This window comes from Rhinichthys klamathensis, unplaced genomic scaffold (assembly GCF_029890125.1).
Source record: "Rhinichthys klamathensis goyatoka isolate OS25496 unplaced genomic scaffold, OSU_Roscu_1.1 h1tg000076l_1, whole genome shotgun sequence".
NCBI classification, from domain to species: domain Eukaryota; kingdom Metazoa; phylum Chordata; class Actinopteri; order Cypriniformes; family Leuciscidae; genus Rhinichthys; species Rhinichthys klamathensis.
The window spans coordinates 2,815,698-2,834,796 of record NW_026606618.1 but is presented as its reverse complement, the minus strand read 5'-3'; the positions used below and the strand labels follow the sequence as shown (position 1 = coordinate 2,834,796).

The following is a 19,099-nucleotide window of genomic DNA, read 5'->3' as shown; positions in this document are numbered from 1 at the left end:
GGTGCGAGTGAGTGGAGGCGGGGATAATTTGTATATTCATAGAACCATATGAGGCAAGGGTGTAGAGTTATATTCAAGCTATTTTAAGGCATGAATATATTTTTTTTTCAAGGATTTTATTAAAAAAATATGTTATTTTGGTATAAACAAAGATTAGTTTTAAGGAATAAAAAAATATTGACAACAGGGGGACTTTAAATTGTTTAGACAACCTTGGCTAACTTGAATAAATATATTTTAAAGCTTCAAAAATGTCCGGCATTTTTGTTTTTATTACTCTAACTGCCTTGGCCTAATGTGCTGTACTTGAGGAGATTCCTTGACCCATCCCGCTGAATGTGACATCAGGCAGTGGGGTGATCCCACACCATTCACAGACACACATGAAGAACCATAGGCAATGCTCTGCTCATTTAAATATTCTATTCCTATTGGCTGAGACCACCAACTCCTGTTGGCTGCATTTCATTAACTCTCTGTACTCTTCTACTATTAACTAGCCTTGGTGCAAAGGTTGGAATACAGGAAAGAGATGAACCATGAACAACTTTTACCTCACATACAGTGAACCCTGACCATATTAACTGATACAGCACATTAGAGGAATAAGACTGCAGCATGGATCAAATTCTAGTGAGTATTTCCCCCCCTTTACATTCATAAATGTATTTCTTCCTCACTCTGCCTTGCAAAAAGCAATTAGCACCTTGCTTGTCCTCCATGTCAGTTTCACACTTATCTGTTGATTTTATTCTGGTTAGAATGACAGCAGTGGAAAGAAGGTGAGATGTAATTACAGACATATGCAGGTTATCAAATCAGTGTTGAATGTAGCACAATATGCCAATAGTTTAGTGTTAATTGCTCTGTTTATTATCAAATGTTTAAACACACCTACTCTATTACTAGACCGCTTTTCACATTTTTAGAATTATAGTTATCAAAATAAATGCAAGTTGTTAAATAATGTTAAATAATTAAATAACAAATTAACTTAATAGTATTATATAATATGCTTAATATATATTTAAATTATATATATATATATACTTACATTTTTTATAAATATTACATTTTATATTTGTGTACAAAACTAGTTAGAATGTAGAATAACAGTGAAGTCATTAAAACAATGCACGTGTGGTGGTTATGTAGTGTCGACATGTTGAATTAGTTAAATTAGGATGAATTTTGTTAAATTTAATATTTAAATAATAAATTAAACACCATCAAGTCCATATCCTGCATAAAAAACTATTTAAATTGTAATATAAGATAATAATTACAATATTTAATTAAACATTTGATTTATATTTATAATTTACACATACATTTACTTATATTTTTACTATAAATATACATTTAATTTACCTATATTTTGTATTAAATTATAATTTATATTTGCCTACAAAACTCATTTCAACCATAAACCAATTGTGCCAATAACGTGTTTAATGTGTATTTTGCAGACAGCACCTGTGCTAATTGGGATATCTGTAGTGGTGATCACAGTCCTCTTCCTCGTCCTAAACTCAGGAGGTTCCAATGGAGATCGAAAGCAAAGCAAGTTTCCAAAAACCTTGCAGGATCCCAATCTGAAATACCAACTGCCACTCATAGAGAAAGAGGTTAGTCAGAATTTAAATGTGAACTTGAATATGTTTTCTACTGCAAAAGATAAAAGTAATAATATTGTTGCAGCCCAATTGCACTACTTGTATTTGCTTTGCAACAGGAGATCACTCATGACACTAAAAAATTCCGGTTTGGTCTTCCATCCTCGTCTCACGTTCTTGGTCTCCCTATTGGTAGGGCATTACACTACACCTTTATCACATCAGCAGAATCACCAGACCTCAAATATAATATCACAATATCACCTGAGTTTCACTCATTTTCTAAGATGGATCTTGTATTCGGTGTCACAGGTCAGCATGTTTACCTGTCTGCAAAGGTGAATGGGAATCTGGTTATTCGTGCGTACACACCTGTGTCCAGCGATGAAGACCAGGGATACGTTGATCTAGTTGTAAAGGTGTGATGCAATACATTTTGTAGTTGCAAATCATAACTGGTTATGTTTTATAGTGGGCTTCATACAAATCCCTTTCTTCAATATCTCACATAAGGTCTACTATAAAAATACTCATACAAACTATCCTGATGGAGGCAAGATGTCTCAGTATTTGAATGATATGAAGATTGGAGACACCATTGACTTTAGGGGTCCAAATGGATTACTGGTATACAATGGAAAAGGTAAGGGAAAATACTCCTTTTAGTTTATTATTACTTATGAATAATCACATATTCACTGTTATTTTAGCATTATTTATACTCTATTACATTATTTATTAATAATATGAATTAACTTATATTTTCAGTTTTCCTAGTTCTATCATTTCCAATGTTACACCAGTTTTGTTTTGTACGATGCAATGCATTTAGCCATTAGAGGGCGATGTCTTATTGTTTTAAGATTACTAAATGCATGACCTGTATACACAATGCATTTTTTAAAAATATTGAAATGCTTCAGATGTTGCATATATTTCTTTACTGACATTTACAGGGCAGTTTGGTATTCGACCTGATAAAAAATCTGAACCTAAAGTGCGGAAGTTTCGACACGTGGGCATGATTGCTGGTGGAACAGGTAATGATGGACATATTTTGAATGGGCTCCAATGTATTCATAGTAGTTTCCAGGAATTGCTGCCAAGACATTTAATCTAAATACGTATTAATTAAAGACGTCGCATTCATTCTTTCAGGCGTCACTCCAATGATGCAGCTGATCAGGAGTATAACCGCAGATCCTGCTGACAACACCAAGTGCTCCATTATATTTGCTAACCAGGTCAGTCACATTCATGACGGAATTCTCATTAAAAAAATAAATAGGCAATAGATTACTGTAAATGGAGCTCAGTGTGCGTTTGACCACTTATTTTTGTGTTGCTTCCCAGAAACAATATCTAAACATCCTCAGTTAAGTGATAATAGTTTCAGACATACCCATCTTTTCTCCACCAAAGGAAATAGTTCTAAAAGGTAGTCAAGGCGTCGAGCTTAAAGGGTTAGTTCACCCAAAAATGAAAATTCTGTCATTAATTACTCACCCTCATGTTATTCCAAACCAGTAAGACCTTCGTTCATCTTTGGAACACAAATAAAGATATTTTTGATGAAATCCTAGAGCTTTCTGTTACTTACTGGTTATGCGCATGTGCAGACTCACAGTTTTTTTTAACAAAAGGTCAATTTTAATGTGTTATAATGTAATTTCCCTGTAAAAAAAATATGCTAACTACCATATGAATATTTGTACGGTCAGCCAGCTGAACAAGAATAACTAAAAGTTTCAGTTACAAAGGAAAGGTGTGCTTTGACAAGTCAAAGATGAATATTTGATGATAATTTTTACTTTTCCCACCGTTTTAAAAATAAAAACAGTAGTCTACAGTATACAGTAGCTACTCATAACTTAGAATTGTATTATAATTGTATTTCATATAATATTAATCGACATTCTCTGTGATCGATTCGCGCTATGGTAGAATTTTTCAACAAGGCAGCACAAATCGTCAGAACAACACCGGCTCCTGCGTCAGCATCATATGCATGCGTCGTGGTGCTCACGTGAACAGCATCGGAGACTGACAACCATTTTTGGTTCCCAAAACATTAGTTTTTGGTTTTTAAGGTTTGTTTTTCGTTAGCCAGTAACGCTTTCTTAACGGAAATAGAACGTTAGTTTTTGGTTTGTACGTTATTCTAGCGTTACCTTAATGTTACCCTAACGTTATTCTACAGTTCCCAGAACATATAACCTCTTTACTCCAATATCATTAACCTACTGTACGTCAATAATCATCCAGCACAAGGTTGTGACCCATAGTAAAAGTGGTATGGAAGATGTATGTATGGAGGATGCCTATAGTATTATACAATCTTGTTTTTATTTTTTGTTGAATTATTAAAAAATAAGATTAAATTTGTCCATTAATATGCCAGATTTACTATATTTCACAGGGTACCCAGATTTTACATTTCTTCAGCACCAAATAGCTAAAAATGACTTCAACACAATCTATGGTTTTTCAAATATGAAATTTACTCACAGACATTTAAAAAAATTATTTGACTTAAAGTAGGATATCAGTACATTTATTTCTTACCACAGCGGGACATGCTTCTTTTGGTCCGTAAACGAAAAATTCTCGATTTACTTCATGTTCAATTAGGGTGTCAGATCTATCCGAAATCACATTCTCACATCTATATTAATTATAAGTAATTATTCAACAAAGAGATGGATAAACGAATGTTAGTCAGTAAGGCAGTAATACCCTCTCCGCTCTAGCTCCAGCGAAGCCTGACTTTCAATTTTAAAAACTCGCTCCTCACACACACATTATATTTATATATTTGTCCACGTCTCCGTACATTTCAGCTGGAAAACAAAAAAATTAACTGAATTTTTGCAGATATTTCTAAAGTCTTATTTTAAATTATATTTTCCTAGTGAGTGTTAACACGTTATATATTTGTCATAACATAAGGACACCTTGTTAACAGTTTATATATTTGTCATAACATAAGTAAACCTTATTTAATGTTTGTTAGCGGTGTTGTAAAGTGTGTTTCACTCCCACAGACTGAGGACGACATATTGTTACGTAAAGAGCTGGATGAAGTTCATAGAAATCACCCTGATAAACTCAATCTGTGGTACACACTGGACAAGCCCTCTGAAGGTACAATTCATCTTCTGATATAAATATCTAGATGAATGCTAATTGTAGAGATCATTTGACTGCCCAGCAGTAGAGACGACTGTGAAGATTTTCTGTCTCTGTTCTTGTGACAGGGTGGAAGTACAGCAAAGGGTTTGTTGATGCTGCCATGATAAAAGACCATCTCCCGCCTCCGGCCAATGATGTGCTCATCGTGATGTGCGGTCCACCCCCCATGATCCAGTATGCCTGCCTGCCAAACCTCGACAAGCTGGGCTACAGAACTGACAACACTTTTGCATACTGATAATGTGTATTACACAAACATATTCTGTGATCATTTGTAATAGATGGTTTACAGCTTGTGAAACATGTCGAATCAATGCCAGATGTAGGTTTAAAAAGAGTTCTTTTGTTGAATCCATTTGGTTTTTCTTTTATGGGGAATTATCTTTGAAAAAAGTCCAATTCAGGCCAGTAATAGTGAACAACTTTTTTTATCTGTATTTTTTGTTGTTTTTAAGGATAAATATCAAAGTATTTTAAATACAGGGTATATGTACATTTCCAGAAAAGTTTTGCATAAATTTACGAAAGTTTTGTAAAATGCAATAAAATCAATAATCTGTGGTTTGTTAATTCTCTTTAACCTTTATTTAACTGACAGAAGTAAAAAGACAAGTTTTTCAATGTTTTCAATGACCATCTTAAAGGGACAGTTCAGCCAAAAATGAAAATTATGTCATTACTCACCCTCATGTCTTTCCAAACCCGTAAGACTTTCTTTCATCTTCGGAACACAAATAAAGATATTTTTAATGAAATCTGAGCGATTTCTGTCCCTCCATAGACAGCTAAGCAACTACCACTTTGACGCTTCAAAAAGCTCACTAATCCATATGAATTAAGTGGTTTAGTCCAATTTTTCTAAAGAGACACTATCGCTTTAAATGATGAACAGATTGAATTAAGGGAATTAAGAATGAGGGTGAGTAATTAAAAAAAATCATTTAGGGTGATCTATCCCTTTAAGTGTATTTTGTAAATATAAACAAATTTGAATTTTGAGGGCTGCAACACACTCCAAAAAAAGTTGGGACATGTTTACCACGGTCACATCAGCTTTACTTTAATTACACGTTTTAATCATCACAAAAGAAGATATTTTAAACCATTACAAAAGAGAACATTTTAACCATCAAAAAAGAAGATATTTTGAAGAATGTTGGTAACCAGACAGTTGGCGCGCCCCATTGACTTCCACAGTATTTTTTTTTTTTTTGCCTATTATGGAAGTCAATGGCTACCGTCAACTGTCTGGTTACCAACATTCTTCAAAATATCTTCTTTTGTGTTCAACGGAAGAAAAAAAACACATTCAGGTTTGGAACAACATGGGGGTGAGTAAATGATGATAGAATTTTCATTATTGGGTGAACTATCCCTTTAATAGATACTGTAGACAGACATTTTTTAAATGTGGGGTAGTAACAAAGAAAGTACAAAACATGTCAGCAAAAATATTTATTTCTGCACATCATTTTGCATCGAGTAACAGTTAAGTATTGCTGGAGGCGGATCGACATCAGACACTAGTTTTAAGGCTGGAAAGTCTTGGGAACATATTAACATACAGACCCAGGGCTGCAATCAAAGCATCTGTTACCAAGCAGTGAGCTGCTCATTAGAATAAACCCCCCAAAAATTGTTAATGAATCTAGTAAGAACAGCTCAGCTGTTAGGTGAACTTAACAAGCATGGTCAGAGGATCGTCACCCTCCTTACCGACCAGTGCTTGCATCATTCCACTTGAAGTGGCAAAGCATTTCGCACCTTTGAAGAAGTGATCGATAAAAACCTGATCAATCCTCACACACTTCCCCACAGCTGCTTGCAGGTTGTTGCTTAGTAGCCCGTAAATGTTTCCTTTGTCGTTTTGTCGACCGAAGAAGAGAAAAAGCGCGTAACAGTCTCTGCCGATGGAAGAGCAGAACTCCACCATCCTCTCGGCCTGGGTTCTCTCCACCACATCCATCCCGGCCATGCGCATGATGTCGCTGTAGATATCCAAGGACAGTTCCTCCACGTTCTCCTCCGTTCTTTCTGGCAGGTGAAAAACCTGGGCCGCGATCTGGATCCGGGGGTTCTTGCTCGGCTGATCCAGCACGGCCCAGACCCAGTGGGCTCCCAACAGTATCCTCTGTTCCTGGGTCATGGCGGTGCAGTTGAACGTGTCGCTGAGATTCAACAGGCTGCTGTGCTGGATGTAGGTCATCAGAAAGATCTCGCTTAGGGTTGAAGGACTTGGGTGGAACTTGTTCTCTGGGTCCCTGAAGAGCAGATATTCCTTTGTTCTGGATGAAGCCGCTCGAATGCAGTCGCTAAAGAGGTGGATGAGGTCCGCCGAGGAGGTTCTGTTGGGTTTAGCCCATAAGGTTCTGAAAATGCTGGTTTTGGCTTCATACTGGAGATATTTTTGGTTCATTCCAGCTGGTCCAGTTCAAAGTGTTGTTTCCCTTATACACTGGAAATATTGACACATAATTGTATTATTTTATTGCATTTTCCATTTCTTTAAGGACAACCAAAAAACTAATTTAAAATCCAATAGACAATGACTGAAATTTAACAGAAAAAAAATATGAAGTTCTATTTTTACAAATGAACATTTCTAGACAAAAATAAATATATGATTAAAAATAATGGCATGTCGCTAATATAAGCGTTTATGTTACAAGGAAATAGTTGTTAATGTGGTCACACTTCAGATTAGGGTCCAATTCTCACTATTAACTATGACTTTTGCCTCAGTAAACTCCTAATTACGGTTTAATAGTTAGTCAGAGTTTCTTAGATTTAGGTATTGGGCAGGATTAAGCGGTGTAGAATATGATCATGCAGAAGGAGGCATTAATATGTGCTTTATAAGTACTAATAAACTGCCAGTATCCTAGTAATACGCATGCTAATAAACTAACTAGCTAATAGTGAGAATTGGCATTAATGGACACTGTAAAATGTCATTAGATAAAATAACTCACCAATATTATTCTTTCCTTAGTATTGGGTGAGAGTGAACCTGCAGTCGGATCTTTCTTCTCTTGTCTGGTGTCCTATTAAAGTAAGTGTGCGCATTTAAGGCTAAACCATCAGATAAGGACCTCCCAAATATAATGTTTGCCATTTGGGTCATGGGACACATTGGACAAGTCATCATAAAGCCCCTTAAAACAACAAACCCCTTTCAACTCTTGAGATGGATTTAACAGAGGTATAGCAAGCAAACAACCATTTCTGCTTGAAAAAAACAAACAAAGTGCTTTTAACATATTATATAGATTTGAAAAAAGATCAAGCCCAAGAAAATGACAAACTGCTGGGCAAACAGAAAGATTTACTCGCATCCAGTTCCACTGGCTACAAGAACACAACAACATATGAAAAACATAAAGGTAGCTAATTATCTCTTGACATAAAATAAGGGCTGTTCGCATAGCACACAAAAAGTTTAAAAATAATTTTCATATAGTGCATTATAAACTCACAAATCAAAAACAAACAGTAATACAATAAGAAAATAGTGTTGAGCTGGATGGTGAACAGGTGAGATTGTGACACAGCTGAAGTCCTGAAGGTTTGAGGGTGAGGCGGGTTAAGTTCTTGGCAGTTAGTGTGGCTCACACTATTGCGGTGTGGCTGCGTCTCATTCCTCTCAGCAGCTCGTCTCGGCTCAGTAAGTACTGGAAGTGAGAGGAGGGGATGGTGCCACGATTAGTGCGAAGCGCTCCACAAGTTAAACTAGTTTAGCAGAGTTAAACCAGTTTAGCAGAGTTAAACCAGAGTTAAACTTTTCAGTAACTGTTTGGAATATGTGACACTAGGGCTGAATATTCACTTAGGATCTAGAACGATAATATTAACTCTATCCCTTCCAAAGAAAAAGAAAAAAGTTGCCAGCCAGGGCCAGGATTTTTGATCATTTTCACAAAACTTACATGGCCCCCAGAATATTTTGTTGTATTAATATCTGAACATACAATATATCAAAAGAAAGAACAGACCCTCTGCTTTTATAAAAAAAAAAAAAAAAACATTTTATTCTAGCTTCATGCATTTTTTTTAATCAACACTTGAATGTGGGTAAGTTTCGTAAAAAAAAGCAACATTTTGAACAAAAAGCTGAGGAAAATCAAAACCATTTGAAAAAGACTACACTCGGATCGGATTCAGAACGATGCTCGATACATTGATTGAGTAGATCACTAATGTTAGGCCGTTTTAAAATGCTGTTTAATGTTTGAGGATCACATTATTTTACATGTGCATAAGCAATGTTTTGATCTGGAGATTCAGTCCTCTTTAAGAAGCGTAATAGCTCCCCCTACCATATAACAGCGAAAACATGGATTGCAGGAAAATTCAGTCAATGGCTGGAAATATTAAGACGTGAATATTAAAATTTAGTTTAAAATGTGACTTTCATTTGGTCATTAAGTGTATGAGTAGATTAGTTTTGCAATTCAAGTCTCAGGAGTGTTAAAAATATGTAGATAAGTATTGATTCCTTTCTTTACAATGAATTGTAATATGGGTACATGTAAATAAAAAACATAAGCATCATTATAAGCATCAGGCTACAAGAAGATTCATTGAAATGATGAGTCTATATTTTAGTTTGGTTTATTTCAATTACATTCACAATATTCACACTGCTTAATATATTACAGAATAATATATGCGGTATATATTTACGAATAATCTACTGTATATAGCCTAAACCTATCTGTATCTGTTAGAACATTATTGGTTAATAGATACTGCAGAGTTAATAAAATAAAATAAAAACCTTACTGTGAGGTTGTTAATTCCCCTGGATAAGGCCTCGATCTGCATCCCTGATCCTTTAGCGCACAGAATCTGAAATGTCAAGATATCCATCAAATATATCAACCTAAATAATACAAGTTAATATTCATCATTGTACGCAAGTACAAATAAATATATTTGTATTAATAGATGGAATATTAAGCAGAAGCAATGGGTGGTAATGAAGTGCAAATAATGTGAATATAGAGAAATGTATATTAGAATGTACCTGCACAAGTGCATGAAAATCCTTTCCCAGCATGCACTTCTCCACATTGTGAAAATGACCATTTGTTGGTGGCCAGATGCATGGATGACAGCAGGTTAATGCTTAATGTTTGTAAATCATGCATGCCAATGTTTTTTGTGTGTGTGCAAAGTTTGTTATTAAAAATCATTTTGCAAGATGATTAAGTTTTCAGCCAAGAAAACATATTTATCAAGGAACATTTTTTTAAAGGGAAAACATCCCTCTATGTGCTGGAAAAAAACACACAATATCACTGTGATCGAGGAGGTTTATTGTTTATGTAACAATATTTTGCGTTATATATCGCAAATATATCATTAGTCTATCTTCAACTGAAGAGGCAAGATATCTACCTATAAAAATACTCTTGTGCATTTCATTGTATGAAAATAACCATCAGATTAGTCAAAATGCGCTGCTGCTGCTGCTGAGCATTTAAGTAGTAGTCTGTATGCCTCTTAAAAATTCACCATAAATAAACCATTAAATAACTCTAAAATATGCAAATATTGCACAAGATAGTACACACTGTCTTTTGAAACAGTAGGTGTTGGGTTACAAAAATGGAATACTTTTAAATCTCAATACATTTTTTACGATCCACAAAAAAAATTATAGAGTCGACCGTATCATCACAGGTGAAGTGGCACTATTCTGGGAAAAGCGTTCAACTAAACCCTGTTTCCCTTGTGAGATGATGTACTAAACCCTTGGATCCAAGTCTTTCCGCAGTGTCCGTACTGCGGTCTAGTGTCCGTCAATGAAGGATGCTGGGGGTGTTAGAAAATGGCACTGAACAGAAGCAGGGTGTCGTTGGGAGGTTGCCGTGGTTTTGTGGGATATGGGTGCAAGCGTCAGATCTGTAGAGCTCCCACCTGCTCCCGCCTCTCTGGGTCCCTGTCGAAGATGGGGCTCAGGCCCCTGAAGCCGCTGTAGGGCCGGTTGGCCCCGTTGAGCAGGGCCTGGGCTTGGGATGCATCCAGAGGGCAGATGTAGTCTGTGGAGTCGTCAGCGCGCTTCTTGCGGTGGCCAAAACTGGAGAAGCCTATTTTACGTGCCTGAGGAACAGAAATACGCAGAATACAACAGCATGAATAACAGGGATTAACAACAGTATATCAGTAGTACCTATCTGCCAATATCAGAAGACCATTTTAATATGTCATTATTATATCAGCTGAGATTTCATATTTAACTATGCATACACAATTCCTTTATTTTTTTATTTAATAAGTTCAATCTTTAGCAAATCTCAAAATTAATATTAATTTTCATACTGTGTTAGGATGTTTGTTTTATTTTCTATTTAGACAAAAAGAGTATAAAAGTAATATACTCCTATTATATAATATAAAGTTTGTGGAAAAATTCTGAAAATTACTACAGCATTTATTAATCTTGTTAATCGTTAACATTTAATCTTGTTAACACAATGTTATTACAATCATAAGTTGCATCCGTCAACATCAGTTAATTCACTGTGAACTAACATGTATAAACTTTTGTTCATTTTAGTTAATAGAAATATTCAAGTTAAATAGTTAATAAATGCTGTAAAAAAATATTACTCATTTTTGTTGTTAAATTATGTTTCCAATACATTTGTCTACAAATTTTTTTATTATTATGAATTAAATTTGGTGGAAAAGATTGTTTTATTATTAATAAAAAAGTTAATTCATTCATTACATTCCATAATTAATTAATTGAATTGGGCTGGATATAAGCAACTATCTTATTAAAAGAATAATAATAAATATTTGTTGACCAAATTCAATCAATTTAATAATTAATGAACTGGGCTGGATATCAGCAAATATGATAGGATACACACTGCGATTCATCAAATTATCATAATCGGAAACGGTGCCAAATATTGAGACAAACCCAGTCCATGAATCTCCAAGATCAGTTCATTTTTTTTGTAAAAGACTCAAAATTGTACCAGGTGAGGCAAAAGAACAACAATAAGAGACCCTTTAATGTCACGTCATCCTTACCGGAAATAATTTATCTTAAAAAACAGAAAAAACTAAAAAAAGGTGAACTAACGTTTCGTCTAAAGCTGCATTGTGCTTAGTAAGTATGTTACACACTGTAGGACCATTCGCTCAGCACATTCCGTATAGATGGCCTAAGCAAAATCTAAGTGTCAAAACACGTGTGCTGCATCAGCTGAGCTTAAACACGAATCAGGCTGCTGAAGCAGGAGTCCGTATATATTTACATGTGTAAGGGCTTCCATCTTCATTCTGAGGTGTACGGTTGGCAGGGATTAAGGTGTTTCTAAAGATGTGGTCAGCAAATGTGAACTGCTTTTCTTACCCGGACTTTTGCGGTGGTGGTTAGTGGCGTGTAGCTTGATGATTCCAGGAACTCTTGTTTCTCTTGCTGAGCCTGAGAGCCCACCAGCGTGTTGAAATTAGTGGCCAGGTGCCTCCTCAACAGAGTCTTCTGCGGGGGGATGTTCAGGAGCAGCGCAAGGGTGTCGGAGTTAAAACGAGGTTCCAAGATCTGACAAAAAAAAAAAATTTTTATAAATATAATCTGAACAAGAAATATTTGCTATGGCGTTCTGAGTGGTTTTTGCTAAGGTGTCGCTATGGGGTTTTGAGTGATTTTTAGCACATTGTGATGCATTTTCTAGGGCATGGGTCGGCAAGTAAGTTTGGCATCAGGCCAAAAAAAGAAATAAATGTCATCACTAGATGGCGGCCCAGAAAGGATAATTTAAGAAATTAATTGATGAAAAATGCAACTAGAATTGCCCGTGACAGACTGTTACAGTGTCTTTTGTAACTGGTAGTGAGCTGTTACTCTTTGTTATTGACTGTCCTAATACAGGATTTAACACAAAGCCACATTTGTGTGGCGGTGTCCGGGTTTTACACTGGATAAATTAATAAAGCAGCAGTGACGCGAAACCTGGCAAGTATCTTCATTCACCAACTTGCAACACAGACCTTGCTAAAACACATGTGGGAGACGCGGTATGGATAAAAATAACAAAAATAAAAGAGGACTTGAATAAGCCCAATGGCATGTTCTAGGGTGTTCTAGATGATTGCTAGGGCATTTCATGATAGTTTCTATGGAGTTTCTATGGAGTTGTAATGTTATGAAGTTCTGAGTGGTTTTTGCTAAGGTGTTGCTTGGGGCGTTGCTAAGGGGTTGCTAAGATGTTCTGAGTGATTTTTAGCATGTGGAAATGCATTTTGTATGGCATTCTGACCAGGATTTAGTGTGTTATGTGTTATGATATGCATTTGTTAGTGTTGATAAGGTTACAAGGGAGTTTCGGGTGGTTGCTAGGATACTAAGAGATTGCTTAGGTGTTCCCTGTGTTTATGTGTTCATATGCATTTGCTTGGATGCTCTGCATAGTTGTTAAGGTGTTGGTGGACGTTGGTGGACGTTGCTATAGTGTGGCTAAGGTAAGTGTTTTTTAGTGCTCTGAACTGCTAGGACATTGCTGGTTGTGGCTAGGGTGTTGCTAGAAGGTTGCAAAGATACTCTCAGCACTTTGTGATATGCATTTGCTATGGTGTTCTGGATGGTTGTTTGCCGACCCAAGTGAAAATAACCCACAACCTTTCTTTAAATTGTGAAGTAAGATTTTTTTTAATGATAAAATACATTTTCTCAACCCAGTTTATTTTTCATCAACTACTGTTAGTATGCCATTCATGGGTTTATCTCCTCCAAAAATGAACCCATCGAGCTACAGCCTGAGAGCTGTCCGCTCAGATCCGTCAATCTCTTTCCAGCCCAACCAATAGTGCGAGTTTGGGTACAGAAGTGCAATCCAAAATTCACTGCATTTAGACCTTCAAAGATTAAACGAGTCATGACCACGTCAAAGCGAACGGGGAATTGAGATGGCAATGCGTTACAAAACATAAACGAGACGCTCACGTTTGCTCTAGACAGAGTGTTAGGCTACTCAATTGCTTACACATGACACATACAGTAGCACAGCTAAAAGTATTCCTAATATGTACCGTTATTGAAATTAGTGTACTTTTTCCCACTTAATATATGCCTTCACAAGCACCCATGTTTGTGATGTTTGAGTTGGGGGAGGCGCGACGCGGCGTTTGCAAATATGCGTTATTTTTGTAATTCCGCTAAGTGCCACTAGTGTCGCAGAAACTATTTAATCACCTTTAATTAGTAACAGGACAAAGTTTGATTTGAGTTACTCACTATAAGTCCTCCATGCACTCCGCTGCCTCTCAGGTTGGGGGCGTATTCTGCCAGGTCAACTGATCTGAGCCACTCCATCACACGGTGATTGGACCACTGGACGACCTCAGAAGGGGATGTCTTATTCTGTCAAAACAACATGAATTAGCATATCCATAATGTGCATTATCATACTCTTTGTTTTCTGTTTACTTCATCCACACCTCATCTCCAGGTCTTCTTTTGAGGCAGTTGGGGTTGAACTTGTTTACATGTAGGACGTGGATAGCACACTTGATGCTGAGATGATGAAGTTGACTGGTGACTTTCATGAACAGCAGATCATTCTGAAAATGAAAGAAAGTACCAATATTAATCTCAGTTGATACTGTACATTAAATTCCAGACCTTTAATTTAATTGGCAAGGCACTAAAGGTTAACAAATATATTTACCACTGTCAAGTACTGCAGCATTCTACCGTCCACACGTCCGTCATGAAACTGGTCTTTATACTGCGGTAATCCGATATCATCCAGCCATCCTGTGTAGAAATAACACGGTTTCTTTATATAGAGTGTAACTGTAATTCCTTATTTATGTTTTCTAAAATATCTATGTATGGAGCACTAGGAGCCGAGGGTCACCTAAAAAAAATGAAGCAATCAAATATAACTTTATTCAGTCACAAAACCTTCAAATAAATCACTTTCAAATTGAGAATTAAAGACATACATTTATAAATATTTACAGTATTTAATTCATGTTTTAAAATGTAGTTAATAAAGCCAGTTGTAAATTTAAAAATATAGCATTTAATAAAAAGTTGCTATGTATATAGACTATTTATTTTTCAACTTTAAAAGGGGCTAGATTTATTTACTTGGTAATTTTAACTGTTCATTGATTTCTTCATTTTATTTTTAATAAGCAGCACTCCAAATCCTCCATATGTGCCACAAACAAAACAAAAAAGAGTGATGAAAATTGATTTGTTCATAGGTACATACGTGTGACCCAGATGTGGTCGAGTTCAGAGGATTTCTCTGTGATTTTGGTGCTGAAGGAGCGCAGAGCCAGCTGGAGCTTCTTCCTGTGTAGTGGATGTTTAATTCCCAGATCCTAAATGTGAAAATCAATTCAAAAATCAAGATGGTTGTAACCGCATATTATTTCTTTGGTAAATGGAATCTATCAATATCAAGGAATGAACATTTTTAAGTGTTCAATTATGGAAGCGTAAAGTCTTGTAAAGCCGAACATTTAATTGAGTGAGTTTGAAGGCAGAACAAATGAGTAAGTCACGCAGCATTACTGGCGTGGGACAGAGGTTAAAGCTGCCCTGGCAGGTAGAACCAAACCAGAATTTGAGTGGCACCACAACGACCTGAGGCGAGAGGCATAGCCAAATCATTTTACAGGAACCGCCAGGTGTTGCACGAGAATATCAGATTGTTACAACCTGAAACCACAGGTCTGCATATGTTCTTTATCCCAAAGTCTTTCCAACATGTGCTGATATCTTGTATAAAGGATCTCTCACCTTCTCTACATCCTGCGAAGAGGCAGAGAGTAGAGTCTGACCGCTAGTCACCCACTGTCTGGCCATATTCACGTACTGACCCATGCCGGAGTCCTCCATCCATGCACACACCTGATCACATGACCATTTCGAGAAGGGGGCGTTCATGTCACTGCAGAACACAAATGTAGAATATGAGAAACAGGAATGAAGGTGCTTACACGTCTCAGAACAGATCTCGTTGTAGGTGCTTTAGATACCGTGCTGAAGAACCGATGCCCAGGCAGGCGAGTCGTGGGCCAGCCGTGGCTCTGAAACCCCCTCTCTTAAAATCCGAATCCGAACCGTCAGCTGGAAGACTGCCAGACTGGGTTCTCCTGATCCTGTGAAGCCGAGGAAAAAACATGTGACAAAACAATAGTAACAGCACACTTTTCATGATCCAATCAAGTATCCCTGATGGATGAAATCAACTTTTGTCCTATGCCAATAAAAAAAAAAAAAATCACATTATGAAACATAAATGCTTATCGAATGCTGTCTGTCAACAACCAACTCACTTTCCCCACAGTTTTCGGATGCCTTTCTGGTTCTTCTTGTGCTCTGGTGAAACAGGGGACTGTTGACCTGATTCTACTCCAGATGACATTGGCGAAAGGTCAGACAAGGTTGAGTCATCTGTCTTCTCGGTCTTTCCTGTGAACAGGAAGTAATCCACTTGTTCTGATAGGTTTATGTGTTTCTATGTTTTTATAGCTTCACTATTGGACTGAATACACATTCTATCTGTACCCACCAACCACAAAGTGATCATGCTTTCCCCGCGGCCCTGCGCCAAATATTAGCCATGCAAGAGAGCAGAAGGGAAAAAAGCAAAAACTAACATCACAATGCTGTTTTAGATATGCATTTAAGCTCATAGATTCCAAAAATGTAGAATAATACTTTTATAAAATAGCCTTTGCTGCTGATTAAATAGAAAATAAGAAAATATAACATTTTCCCAGGAAAGAAAGGTCTAATATAGTCTAATATAATTTAAAGCAGGTCAATCCAATATATGGGTATATGAGTGTATACAATACTACTACTACTACTACTACTACTACTACTAATAATAATAATCCATGCCACTGGTACTTATTTTAACTCCTTAGACATTCCAAGAAAAGAATCAAAATTATTGTTTAACCTTTTATAATATAATTTATTTAATAATGGATTATTCAATTCAATTATATAATAATTCAATAATAATTCAATTCAATGATTAGATTATATATACACTGTTCATTTATTAATAATATTATATATGTATTTATTAATAATATAATATGATATAAATGATAAATAACCAAACCAAAGCATGGTAAACGCTCATAAAAGTTGCTGGATTTTAACATTAGACTTCTGTATATGAAACCTAAATGGATTTTTCCTTATTCCTTTTTTCCATATACAGTACATTATATTTTCATCACATGGCACCAGTTTAAACTCAAAGTAAAGCAGCAAGGCTCACATAAACAAAGTCTAATCTCTGAGAGGAGAGGGAGAGAGTGTGTGAGAGAAAAAAAACTCTGCTTTCAGCTTTAAAGAATCAGGATAGGAGAGCTTAGGTTAAATCCAATGTGACACAGCAAGAGTGTGCTCTGTGGTCGCATGCTAACGTGAGATTGAGAGGACAATACCTAAAGCTGGAGCGCTGGCGCTTCGGCAGCGATCTTCGCACGGAGTGAGAGAGGGGAAACGTGTGCGGAGACAGCCACACAGCCCGAGAGATGGATTAGTTCGAGAGAAAGAGTAAAGAGAAGATACACAGAAGCCCATGCAAAGACACCGTAGTGTTAAAAAAAGCTGTTATGGTTGAAAAGCTTAGAGCACAAAAGTAGTAAGAATACAGTCTGTTGAGCTCAGAAAATGGAAAAGCAGACAAGCACGGTCAAATATGATTGAGGTTACACAGTGTTAAGAAGGTCAAAGGTCATGGTATAAAACAAAATTATGGGTGTGTCCGAAAGATAAAAAAATTATTGAAATGCATACATGCATATATATAAAATGATTAATTTAATATATTATGACTCAATTTCTAGCCAGAAATAAACAAATCTATGCTTGCTCACTTATATTTGCTTTCAAACACAGCCCATGTGAAAAATGATTCTGACAAGGAATTGTGGGTGCTGTGAGACGATTGCTTACTTAGGTTGAATTCACTGTCTTCACTTTCATCAGGAGACAGCTGTAGTGGGGAAGACGCCAGAAGTCTCACTCCATTCTGCTCTGGACGACTAAACTTGCCCGGGAGCGTCTGGTATTTGTTATTTTCTGGATTATATCGGTTCTGCAGAAGAAAGTTATTTATCTTAGCGATTAAATATTTATCATAAGATTTTTATGTTGCTACAGTATGAGTATATTAATTATATTAACCATATACATTTATAATAATTACAAACAGCTTTAGAATTTAATGAAAAATGATACATGATATAATAAATAACACATTTTATTAGAATGACTATAACGAACACTACTATCAGGTGTAAGTGTTTTCTCGTTAATAAGCATTTTTATTAAATAAGCCAGGCAAACAAAAAGCAAAGCATATGTGATGTTAATTAATGCATATGCATACAGCAAAGGCTATTGTTGTGGTTGTTTGCTTTAGTTTTATTGGTTCATGTTAGCTTGCAGTACCTCTAAAACAGCCTCTACTGGTTGGCCCACTACATGCTTAAGAAAAACCAACAGTATAAACACACAAACATACACTCAGTTAGGTGAGTCACTTGTTAAATGTGTTAAAACATACAACAAAGCACTATTGTTAATGTAAATCTAGTATTAAAGAGATTTGAGTTGAGCTGAGACATTCATACTAAAAGCATTTTGTTAATGAGATGAGTTAGTTGGCAAGAGTCACATTTATTTAGAACAAAACGATTCAGGTTTTTGTACCATCTGTAAGCTTCCACTTTGGAGCTCTTCCAAGCTGGTGGACAGCATTCGCTGCATTGACCTGAAAATAAAACCATGAACAATTATATTAAACAAGCTATGCTTACGGTATTGCGGAGTAAGAGCATCTCATTGGTTCAGGTTATCATGGACTAACAAATGTCTACACTGGAAGCACATACAGTACACATGGTTACAAACAAAAGATGACTGAAATTAGAAGGTCAAGAACCAAAAACATTATGAACTAACTTTATATGTAGCCTAAAACCTTCCCATATAAAAAAAAAAGATTAAAATGATAACTATGATTTGCTATTTAATTTTCCAAAGCAAATTAAGCCCAAATGACAAAACCATTTTCAAGGTGACAATGATATCTTTCCAGTCAAATTTAAATTTAAAATGCAATTAATGATTTGACATTTGAAATCTCAAGGCAAGACTGCATTATTAAATTATGTGAAAAAACAAACAAAACAATTGCAGTTTTTACAAAGCTTTTGCCCCATATTAACATTTTTTTTTTCAATTTCTTTTTTTCTTTCACAATTTAAGAAAAAGCAAGCTCTAC

At 36.0% G+C, this 19,099-nt stretch overlaps 3 protein-coding genes across 19 annotated transcripts in view; 1 reads left to right on the top strand and 2 right to left on the bottom strand.

Annotated features, from left to right (window-relative positions):
* The first annotated feature begins 603 nt into the window (after positions 1-603).
* On the top strand, positions 604-5,056 carry LOC130085255 (NADH-cytochrome b5 reductase 2). Its single transcript, XM_056250941.1, has 9 exons — positions 604-633; positions 1,470-1,628; positions 1,736-1,808; positions 1,929-2,035; positions 2,130-2,259; positions 2,573-2,656; positions 2,775-2,860; positions 4,661-4,760; positions 4,874-5,056. Exons 1-9 carry the CDS (start codon positions 619-621, stop codon positions 5,044-5,046), a joined length of 927 nt encoding a protein of 308 aa, XP_056106916.1. The 5' UTR covers positions 604-618; the 3' UTR covers positions 5,047-5,056.
* A 1,320-nt stretch (positions 5,057-6,376) lies between these two features.
* Positions 6,377-7,224, bottom strand: rep15 (RAB15 effector protein). Its single transcript, XM_056250942.1, has one exon. The coding sequence runs from the start codon at positions 7,222-7,224 to the stop codon at positions 6,478-6,480; it is 747 nt and encodes a 248-aa protein (XP_056106917.1). The 3' UTR covers positions 6,377-6,477.
* The window catches only part of ppfibp2b (PPFIA binding protein 2b), a 55,387-nt gene continuing 43,427 nt past the window's right edge, over positions 7,140-19,099 (bottom strand). For 10 of the 17 annotated variants that reach the window (XM_056250901.1, XM_056250906.1, XM_056250903.1 and 7 more), the window contains 16 exons: positions 18,526-18,586; positions 18,265-18,300; positions 17,767-17,908; positions 16,358-16,390; positions 16,122-16,257; positions 15,822-15,944; positions 15,583-15,733; positions 15,050-15,161; positions 14,495-14,583; positions 14,265-14,387; positions 14,062-14,187; positions 12,181-12,369; positions 10,731-10,913; positions 9,591-9,656; positions 7,781-7,852; positions 7,140-7,263 (listed from right to left, as the gene is read on the bottom strand). In XM_056250901.1, the coding sequence (XP_056106876.1) occupies positions 7,240-7,263; positions 7,781-7,852; positions 9,591-9,656; positions 10,731-10,913; positions 12,181-12,369; positions 14,062-14,187; positions 14,265-14,387; positions 14,495-14,583; positions 15,050-15,161; positions 15,583-15,733; positions 15,822-15,944; positions 16,122-16,257; positions 16,358-16,390; positions 17,767-17,908; positions 18,265-18,300; positions 18,526-18,586 (1,666 nt within the window). In that variant the 3' untranslated portion in view covers positions 7,140-7,239. Of the gene's footprint in view, positions 7,264-7,780; positions 7,853-8,364; positions 8,480-9,590; positions 9,657-10,109; positions 10,914-12,180; positions 12,370-14,061; positions 14,188-14,264; positions 14,388-14,494; positions 14,584-15,049; positions 15,162-15,582; positions 15,734-15,821; positions 15,945-16,121; positions 16,258-16,357; positions 16,391-17,766; positions 17,909-18,264; positions 18,301-18,525; positions 18,587-19,099 lie in introns of those variants that run through there. The other 7 variants (XM_056250905.1, XM_056250908.1, XM_056250910.1 and 4 more) reach the window with 5 other exon arrangements.

Bases quoted from the DNA above. Each gene is read 5' to 3' on its own strand.
- LOC130085255 (XM_056250941.1), top strand. The intron at 2,036-2,129 runs GTGTGATGCAAT...ATCTCACATAAG, and splicing joins ACGTTGATCTAGTTGTAAAG to GTCTACTATAAAAATACTCA. The intron at 2,260-2,572 runs GTAAGGGAAAAT...TGACATTTACAG, and splicing joins ACTGGTATACAATGGAAAAG to GGCAGTTTGGTATTCGACCT.
- rep15 (XM_056250942.1), bottom strand. From the start codon at position 7,224: ATGAACCAAAAATATCTCCAGTATGAAGCCAAAACCAGCATTTTCAGA.